General features: G+C 32.9%; 1 protein-coding gene and 1 non-coding gene across 2 annotated transcripts; one reads left to right on the plus strand and one right to left on the minus strand.

Annotated features, from left to right (window-relative positions):
• Positions 1-5818: 5818 nt before the first annotated feature.
• On the minus strand, positions 5819-7166 carry LOC136208410 (MLP-like protein 328). The gene is made up of 2 exons (XM_065999271.1): positions 6863-7166; positions 5819-6430 (listed from the first exon to the last, which is right to left on the minus strand). Exons 1-2 carry the CDS (start codon positions 7050-7052, stop codon positions 6147-6149), a joined length of 474 nt encoding a protein of 157 aa, XP_065855343.1. The 5' UTR covers positions 7053-7166; the 3' UTR covers positions 5819-6146.
• Positions 7167-9564: 2398 nt separating this feature from the next.
• LOC136210068 (small nucleolar RNA R71) lies at positions 9565-9671 on the plus strand. The gene has a single exon (XR_010677778.1). It is a non-coding gene; the product is annotated as a small nucleolar RNA R71 (small nucleolar RNA).
• The last annotated feature ends 871 nt before the right edge of the window (positions 9672-10542 follow it).

Below are 10542 nucleotides of genomic sequence, written 5' to 3' on the forward strand. Positions count from 1 at the left end.
AATAGCAAACTAACAGGCCACTTGTAAACAATCAGCGAATGCACCATAGAACCGGTAACAACAGAATTAACCAAAGCAAGCCTCCCCGCCATGGAAAGAGATTTACCAGCCCAACGAGAAAAACAATTCAAAACCTAATCTGCCATTCCTACCAAGTACCGAGCACGCGGAGCACCACGGAAAATAGGAACACTAAGATATTTAAAAGGAAGATGACCTATTTTAACACCGATCAGACCAGCAAGCCGCAAACGACGCCTGTTGGTAACCGAATCTCCAAAAAACACCTCAGACTTTTGCCAACTAACCACCTGCCCCGAAAGAGTCCCATAAGTAGAAAAAATCTGATTTAAAACCCTCACGTTAGCCATGCTGGCACGACAAAAGATGAGAATATCATCCGTATATAATAAATGAGATGGCAACAATGAAGAAGCCGAATAACTCTACTCAAAATTAGCCTACTCAAAAAATCTTCTGCCAAACCAAAAAGAATGGGCGAAAGCGAATCTCCTTGGCGCACACCCCTAGAACAAGCAAAATACCCGTTACTGCCCGAAGCAAACAGAATTGAAATACGAGCAGACGAGAGAATATTAAGAATCCAGTCTCGAAATGCCAGAGAAAACCCAAAAGCCTGAAGAACCTCCAATAAGAAATTCCAATCCAAAGTATCAAATGTTTTCCCAATATCCACTCTCAAACTCATATTCCCACCCAAAACACCTCTTATTAAGTGAATTAACACCCTCAGAAGCCAAAGCAATACATTGGTGAATTTGCCGACCTTGAATAAAATCAAACTGATTATCCGAAATAATTCTTCCAGCAATCACAGCCAACCTGTCAGCTAAAATTTTGAAAATAATCTTGAAAACAAAATTACTCATAACAATTGGCCTATACTGTTCAACCGAAGAAGCCTCGTCCCCTTTTGGAATGAGTGCCATCAGACTAGAGTTAATTCCAGTTGTAATTACCCCATTTTGAAAAAACCACCGAACCATGTTGCACACATCCTTACCCACAATATCCCAAAATGACTGAAAAACTGACCAGTAAAACCATCCGGACCAGGAGAACTAGAAGGATCCATACTAAACACAGTATGTCTAATCAAGGAATCCTCTGGACAAGCAGTTAATGAATCATTCTCCAAATCAGATACCATCCTTGGAACCACTTCGGAAACTAACATTAAATAATTGATAATTTTTTTATAAAGCTTATATTCTATATTTGTCTATAAATTTCGCTGAGGATAAAAGAGTTTAGTTTTAAAAATTCATATAGCTTTACTTTCAATTTTACAATTTGTAAAATATTTTTCATTTATTTTTTTTAATAAAATAAGTTTTATTCCACTAAATTAAAGCTCTTTAATTATATAAAAAGTAATAAATTAATCGCTTAATATTCAAGAAACTATAAATATTATGTGAGAGAAAAAATATAAATAAATATATGAGAAAAAAATAGAAATAAGAAAAGTAAATGTTTTATCATTAAAAACAAGTTAAAGGCTAGTTTTATCATTTTAAATTTTATTTAATCATTGACTTCAACATATTGATCAAAGAGTTAGAGGAAAAAAAATGAGTGATATATAATTATTTTTGAAAACAAAGGTACTTTATAATGTAATATGTGTTTGCAAAGGACTTCCGCGCCGATCCCATCAGTTTGTTTGTTCATGAACAACATGTAACCTTGGATTTCAGTTTAAATGGAATTTCTCATCGGCTAATATGTGTATATGGTAGCGAACTTGTCAGTCGTTGTAGGCTCCTTTGGGAGAGCATTAATGATAATCAAACCTCCTTGGGTCTTATAGACAACACTATTATAATTGATGATTTTAATGCAATACTTGGGGCTCACAAAAGAGTGGTTGCTTGCCTAATATCGGCTCATGTACTGATTTTCGATTTTTTTTATGATTGGTGATTTTGAAGATATCCCAACGACATGACCTTTTTTCATCTAAACAAACGATCGAAGGGGTCGTGCATGGGTGGATTGTCGATTAGACAGAGCTCTTTCTTCTCCGGGTGCTCTTTGGAGTTTTATATTACCTACTGATTTTACCAAGGAATCATTCTGAACATCATCCAATTTTGCTTCAATTCGGTACGGAAGAAACACGTATCACTAGATTTCGGTTTCAAGGAATGTGGTTAACTCACCCTTCTCTTAGGGAAATAATTGCAAATTATTGGAGTAATTTGGAGAGCGTATTCCCCCTATGCAGATCATTAGTGCAAAACTCAGAGGTCTTTGCAAGGTCCTTAGGTTGTGGAACAGAAATGTTTTTGAAAACTTTTATACTAATATTATTAATTCAGAACATGAGTTACTTAATATTCAGACGAATAGGGAAAATAATGGTTTCTCGGAGGATCTAATGCAATGTGAGCTTTTAGCCAAGGAGACGTTAGATACTCACACGCTTCAAAAGGATACCCATCTTCGCTAGAATAGCAGAATGAAGTGGTTAGCAGCGGGGGATATAAATTCAAATTTTTTCCATCGGGCAATTGCGGTGCAGAAATCTCAATTTGGCATTCATGTGTTATCCATTAATGGAGTGCTTACCAATTTTGCTAATGATATCGAAACCCACATTCTTTAATATTACTCTAAGCTTTTTAGCGTTTTGGGTTCTCAAGATTATACTGATCCAGTAATTAAGAACATTACTGTACCCATGGTCTCTCAGGAGGAAAATTCATCTCTTATTAGGTGCCTCACGAAAGACGAAATTAAGGATACGATGTTAAAGATGGACCATTCTAGTTCCCCTGGACCGGATGGGTTTAGTGGAACCTTTTATAAAGCTTTCTAGGACATTAATCACCAAGACGTTTGTGCTACAATAGAAAGTTTCTTTGTTACAGCTTATATGCACCCATGGCTGAACTCAAATCTCATGGTTTTGATTCCTAAAGTGTAGGGGGCTTTGACTATTGATAAATATCGTCCTATCGTCTTGGAATTACTTATTTAAATCAATTCGGATTTTTAGAAGGCTGTAATATTCATAACTGCATTGCCACGACTTCTGAAGCGGTAAATGTAATGGATAAAAATTGTTTTGATGGGAATATGACAATCAAAATTGACATAAAAAAGGTGTTTGACACTATGGATTGGAATTTCATGTTGGAAGTTCTAGAGGCTTTTGGTTTCTCCGTGGAATTTTGAGACCTTATTCTTAATATTTTCATCAACTTTTTGACATCTAGGCGTCAGCTTTCGTTAGGGCAATTTGGTTAATCTAGAAGACTAAAAACAGAGGTATCTTTGATTTAATTGTTCTGAATATCTCTGGATTTTGCGGGATCTTTAGAGCCCTATTCGTGAGGTGCAATTTAAAAGCAATGGGGCTATATTTAATTCTGCTAAGGATCACCATGTTTTGTCACATCTTTCTTTACTTGGTCGCCGTCCTCCAACACTTTGCTGCGTGGAAGTTATTTGGCGTCCTCCGTTACCGGGTTGGATCAAAGTAAATTCAGATGGGTCAGTGGCCGAGAATTTAGCGGGGGATGGTGGTATTTTTAGGGATTGCGAAGGCTTTCCACACAGTGCTTTTGCAATACCGTTTAACATTTGTCTCCCTTTCGAGACAGAAGTACAAGGAGTCATGCATGTCATTCGTATTGCTTGGGATAAAGGTTGAAGAAGTTTTAGATTGAATCAGATTCAAGCTAGCTACGTATTTAATCTGTTAAAATCAATATCCAAGATGATTCCTTGTTGTTTCCGACAAGAGTGAATGCATTCCAAATGACAATTTTTATTTTGCATATTTTTAGAGAAGGAAATTGGGTGGTAGACACTTTAGCTAATCATGGTCGAACTGTTTTTTATTGGCTTTGTTGAGATACCTCGCCTAACTTCTGCTCTAAACTAGTGACTGGCGACTCTATAAAATTGACCCAATTTAGATTCTGCTAGTTTGTTTGTCTTTATTTTTTCTTACTTGCTTATACTGCCCTTCTCTTTGAATAATATTTTGGGCTCGGTTCAGTCAGATCTAATGTTTACTAACCTAGTTAGAAAGCTTCAACCCTTCTGCTTTGACTTCCAAGTTTTCAATAAAAAAATTAACAATATAATCTATAAAATCATAAGGAGTAATAAATTATTTACCTAAATATAAATGATAATTAATTTATTAGTCTCTCACATTTTACATATTACGCTACATAGTCAACATATTAAAAACTGATATATTATAAGATTTATAAATTTTGTTACCAACAATAACTTAGTATTTTCCATTAAAATTGATCAAGATTGGTTGGTTAAAATTATCTAATAATAAAATATAAATAAATGAAAATATAGTTTGGCCCACCTAATCATAAATAATTGGCAGGTACAATTTATTATGAATGAACTTGTCCTTGGACTGGAGATTCGATTTGATTTGGCTCTTAATACCCAAAGAAGCTAAACTGCAAATAAAACTTTAATTTCCATATTTTCGGAAAAACAAAACAATCAAGGAGAAAGGAATGTCTTTTTCTCTATTAGGATAGGAGGTAATATTGATAAACGTAAATAATTAATTAGTCCTTTAATTTTTATCTAACACGTTGTTTAGTTTTTTATTTTAAAAAACATATTATAAGGTCTTTAACTTTTGCCAATATTAACAATTTAGTCATTTTGTCTAGTTTTTTTTTAGACTTGTAATTGTTATATTTTAGTATAAACAAATATATGTAAAATATCAGAATAACATGATCAACTTGTATTGTACTGTGGTTGTTCTAAAAGTTAAGATATGTTCGGTTAAAAATCTAAAAAAATAGATAAAAGGACTACAATGTTAATATTGGCAAAAGATATGACTTTAAAATTTGTTTTTCAAAATAAAAGGAATAAACAATATATTAGATAAAATCTAAGGGACTTCTCCCTCCATTCTCAAATAAGTGTCGTTTTAGAGTTTTTCACACAAATTAAGAAACACAATTAATATGCATTTAAATTAATAAATTTACATGGATTAATTAAATAAAAATTCTATCTCCTATAATGGTTGGAAAAAAACTTTGAAAGCTTAAAAAAAACATAAATCAAGATAAAATTTAAATGTTTAGATCAAAAAATTATACTAAATTTTATTGAAAACCGAAAAAGACACTTAAAAAAGAACAAAAACAATTATCTAAAACGACACTTATTTAAAAATGGAAGGAGTAATAAATTATTTACCCTATTAATAATGGTCTTTTTACCGGAAATAGTCTTTTGTTTTATTCTTGAGAGAGAGAAAGAGAGGATGGTATTAATTCAACGAAAGAGAATTGAGTTGGAGTAGTTGAGATTCTGATCCGATTCACACAATTCTCATTTCTTTTCACTACAAGAGTTAATTCCAAAACAAACCCAATGTGATTACTAATATGCATATGAAACCCTGTGTATTTTGGTTTTGTTAAGACAAAACTGTTGTCGGTGTTAGTAAATAGAAAATTTTCGGCCAACACCATCAAAATGATGACATTGCAAAGACTAAGTTTGTTCACATTCCTTTTGAAAACAGATCTATAATTCCCGAAAGATTTTCAAAAATTTTGGAATTCTTTTGAGAATTTCAGCATTTGGACTTTCATTGTTTTGCATTACTGGGTTATAAAGTGACATTGTTATAGAGGTGCAGAACATATGAACTTGTTGGATCAAATAAATAAACTTCCCAGAGGTATATAGGAAGAGTATAATTGCTGGAAGAAATTCTCTTCTAATTCTCTTGCCTTACTACTTTGTATTGATAAGTATTTATAGATTACAAACATGACTCTTAGTAAACCACATTAACTCTCTATAAATACAGATACAGATACAGATACAGACACAGGTACAGAAATGACTCTTAGAATAATACACTGAATCAAATTAAAGACTATTAATTATAAGTTCATTATTTCAACAGAACTTTCATGCAAAGCACATATGACATTATTGACATATACATAAAATTCTGTTGATGTAAATTACAAAAATAGAAACATGATTGAGAAATATAATTAGGTCGCATATTACATTACATTACAGGAGCTTGTAGCTCTTCAATTATTATACCAAAACCAAACCAGACTATATTATATAGGCATAGTTTATTGATGATATCAAGCAGAAGCAGCAGCAGCAGCAGCGACAAGGCCAGCATCGATATCCTTAGTAAAACTGACGATCAAATCCAAGTGTTTATGAGGAGCAGGTACTTCAGGATTCAGTTTCTCATATTCAACTGTTATTTTGGCAGCGTAACCATCTCCTTTAGGTATGATATGCCATATTCCATTATAAACCTTATATAGCTTGAACACATCTCCTTCCAGACCTGTTATCCTTACCAGCTTCTTATCCTCTTCCACTTCTATCATCTCTTTAAACACCTCATTTTTTCCGTCTGCATTTAGTTTATCAAAAATAAGATTAATTCATTCCCGACTTGTTCAACAACAACTAAATAAAGATCAATTTACAGAAAACCAATCAGTTAGAAGCTATGTTATTGTTAGGGTAAAAAACTTTGTAATTTGACCATTTGTGGTTTCTTTTTATTCTGTCATGTGGATTATAAGAATCATTAGTAATTTTAAATAAATTAAGGGTGAATACAACGTTTTCAAAGCGTAAAGGAGCAGTTGATTTTTATGTATAACTATAGAGGCTTGAGATGCATTAGCCCTGTATAAAAGGTAAAAAGTATTAGGCAGGTCTTGATCATTCTGATTACGCCAAAATACAATTGGTGCTTTGATGATAATATATATATATATATATATATGAGTGAAGTTATGCATAAAATAGTAAAAATTCATAAGATTAAGCAGCCTACCTAAGGTGTAGTCCCAGATTTTAATGGAGCCAGCAGTCTTGCCATCACCATGATGAATTTTAACAGCTTGAACATTGGAAGGACTATGGTTAGGGGTGTTATGTGCTTCTTCCTTCCAGAACTTGAAAAACTCATGTGGACCTGATTTCAGCTCTACCTCTGCTACTAACTCACCTTTCATTTCTCCCATTTTATTTTCTCTCTATATCATACATTTCCCTTGCCTTCTATTTATAATTCATTTTCCCACATGACATGTTTCAAATAAACTAACACTATTGACATCTACTAAATGCTTTCATCTTATCAATTCAAGATATGGATTAAACACTATTTGCTTTCTTCATATATATTATTCTTTTGACTTATTGAATATACTGATATTTATCTTCTAACTTATTATTTTATAATAACACTTGTCACTGATATTTTTTTTTTTTTTACTTGTCACTTAATATATCAAAATTGGTAAAATCTCAAACAATAATTTATCCTTCATAAAAATTGAGATTTCACCAAATTTTGATAATTTATCTATTATTAAATTGTTTAAGTTATTAGTGTATAATATATGCTGTAACTTTAATAGAAAGAAGATTTATCTATTAAGTGTCTGCTCAGTCTCACAATCATTAAGCAGATAAATTAAAAAAATAAAAATGAAAATGAAAAAGGATTGTTAGAATAATTGAGTTTTATAATTAATATAATACTAGTATTATATCTACACTATAATAAAATAATGTTAGTATTATTTTTTATGCTTAATACAGTACATTGCTTATCATAAAATTTCTCGCAATAATGTGCAGGTGCGTGGTTTTCAACAACATGGACTAATAATTATCGTTAAAAAAAGAAAAACACTGTGGACTAATAACTATGAAAATAATGTGTAGCAGCGGCAGCCCCAACCATAAGAAAACAATTATTGTAGCGTTTTGATTTCAGTTCCATTAATAGCAGTCGCAGAGCAAGTCCATAGTCGGGTTGGAGTCTTTGGCCACCGGTTTCACCATTGAGTATTCATAGTTTGGCCTTTTTTTTTAATATTGTTTAACCTATTTATTATTATTTTAATAGTTTTAAGTGGTTGAATCGGTCAAAGATGTTTGCTTAAATGTGAGAGATTAAGGGTTCAAATTATAGGTCTGGCGAAAGCACACACCACCGGATTACACAACACAAAATCGACACAAAATTTCCCTTCTGACACATCAACCAGAGCACGTCCCGTGTTCATAAACGGTCTACTAAAGATTAGCGGACAATTTACGTCATAAGCAAAATCTAAAATAACGAAATCGGTAGGAAAAATAAATTTGTCAACTTTAACTAAAACATCCTCAATTATACCGTATGGTCTTTTAGTGGTTTAATCCGCTAATTGCAAAACCATATTGGTACGTTTGATGCCTTCTTCTAAGCCTAACTTATTAAAAATAAATAATGGCATCAAGTTAATGCTTGCTCCTAAATCACAGAGACAACTGGGAAATTCAATATCTCCCAATTTACACGGAATGGTAAAACATCCGGGATCCTTGAGTTTTGTGGGCAAATTACTTGACACAATCGAATTACAATCTTCAGTTAGTGAAATGGATGAAATTCCTTCCCAACTGATTTTCTTTGAAATTAAATCTTTGAGGAATTTACCATAATTGGGAATTTGCGTAATCGCATCCATAAACGTCAGATTAATATGCAAATTTTTAAGTTTGTTTAAAAATGTTAAAAGTTGTTTGTCATAGTCCTTATTGCGGACTTTATGTGGAAAAGGTGGTTTGGGTACAAAAGTATTTGTACTAGAGTCAATTGGTGCATCTTTTTGTTTTAATGTATCTTCTTTTGGCTTCGGTAAATCAGTTCCAGGTAAGGTCGAATTTCCGGACATTTCCGGGCCTAAGTAATTTTTCCCTGAACGAAGAGTGATAGCCTTAACATGCTCTTTCGGATTTTATTCCGTATGGCTTGGAAGACTTCCCTCTTTGCGGGATGGAATTGATTTAACGAGTTGTCCAATTTGAATCTCCAAATTATGGATGCTAGATGATTAGTTTTTAATAAGCTGATCGAATTTATTTTCGATCCGTTTAAAACCATCGTCGTGATTACTTATTTTTCCGCTCATAACATCAATAAATTTGTCGATTTTAGAAGATAAAGTGCTAATCGTATCTCTTGATTGATTTTGATAATTACTAGTACGATTTTGATTAGCATTAGCATTATTATTATCTCTCCAGTTAAAGTTAGGATGATTTCTCCACCCAGGATTATATGTATTGAAGTAAGGGTTATTAGGTTGGTTTTGCCCTTGGACAAAATTTACCTGTTCAATTTCACTCATACCTTTGTAATCCACATATGTTTGGATTGCTTTACCATTAGGATCACACGGTGCCATAAACCTATCAATTTTGTGCGATAAGGCAGAAAATTGGGCTTGCAACATCGCTACTGGATCAAGATTCACTATACCTTTAACTGATGATGTTGTTGAGGATGATGGTTTCGCTAATGGTACGTGTCGACATTCCGCGGGCCACATACTGCTGTTGATTGCCATTTCCTCCAAAAGTTCCCTTGCTTGGGCAGATGTTTTCTTCATAAATAATCCTCCAGACATAGCGTCCAATGAACCTCTAGTTGTAGGATTTAGTCCATTATAAAATGTTTGCATCAAAAGTTCAGCGGGCAATTGGTGGTGTGGGCATAAACGTTGAAGTTCTTTAAAACGTTCCCAAGCCTCATAAAGAGTTTCATTATCATTTTGAGAAAAAGATGTTAACTCTTTAATGACTCTTGCGGTTTTTGCTAAAGGAAATTTTTTTGATAAAAACGCTTACGCTAATTGTTCCCAAGTGGCAAATGATGCGGCTGACATAGAAGTTAACCATTCTTTTGCTTGATCCTTCAAATTAAAAGGAAAAAGGCGAAGTTTGATTGCTTCTGCATTTACATCAGTAATTTTAAAAGTGTCACAAATTTCTAAGAAATTTGTCAAATGGGTATTAGGATTTTCGTTAGGTAACTCGTAAAATGCTACGTTATTTTGCAACATATTAAGCAACGCATGCTTAATTTCAAATTGGTTTGCATTAATTTGGGGTCTAACTATACTGTTTGTTACACCGGCCACTCCTGGCCTAGCGTAATCCATAAGTGTTGCCATAACTTCTGGCTCGATAATTCTAGTTTTTATTGGGGTTTTATTTTTGTTTTTCTTTTCTTTCTTGTTCTTTTTAAGAGTTCTTTCAAATTCTGGGTCAATAGGATCTGGTGACGTGCCTGAACTTCGAGAACTGCGCATGAACTTGAAATTTCGCACGAACCGAAACTACCTACAAAACAGAATTTGAAAAATAAATATGTTAGTAATTGAAAATAAATAAAATATAAAAGTTTGAATAAGTATGAATAAACCTAGATTCGTAATAAAACACGAAAAATTTATAATTTTGTCAAAATTTTTGGCGTTCCCCGGCAACGGTGCCAAACACTTGTTGAGCGATTTCCGCAAGTGCACGGTATACGCTTGTAGTAATAAAAGATATCGATCCCACAGGGAACGTTTTTCGAACAAAACTTATTTACAATCGGTTAAATTTACTTTTAAGATTTATAATATGGAAAATCGTTTAATCGGTTTTGGTTTTGAAATTGCTAGAATGAGA

Source organism: Euphorbia lathyris, chromosome 10, assembly GCF_963576675.1.
Source record: "Euphorbia lathyris chromosome 10, ddEupLath1.1, whole genome shotgun sequence".
Lineage (NCBI taxonomy): Eukaryota > Viridiplantae > Streptophyta > Magnoliopsida > Malpighiales > Euphorbiaceae > Euphorbia > Euphorbia lathyris.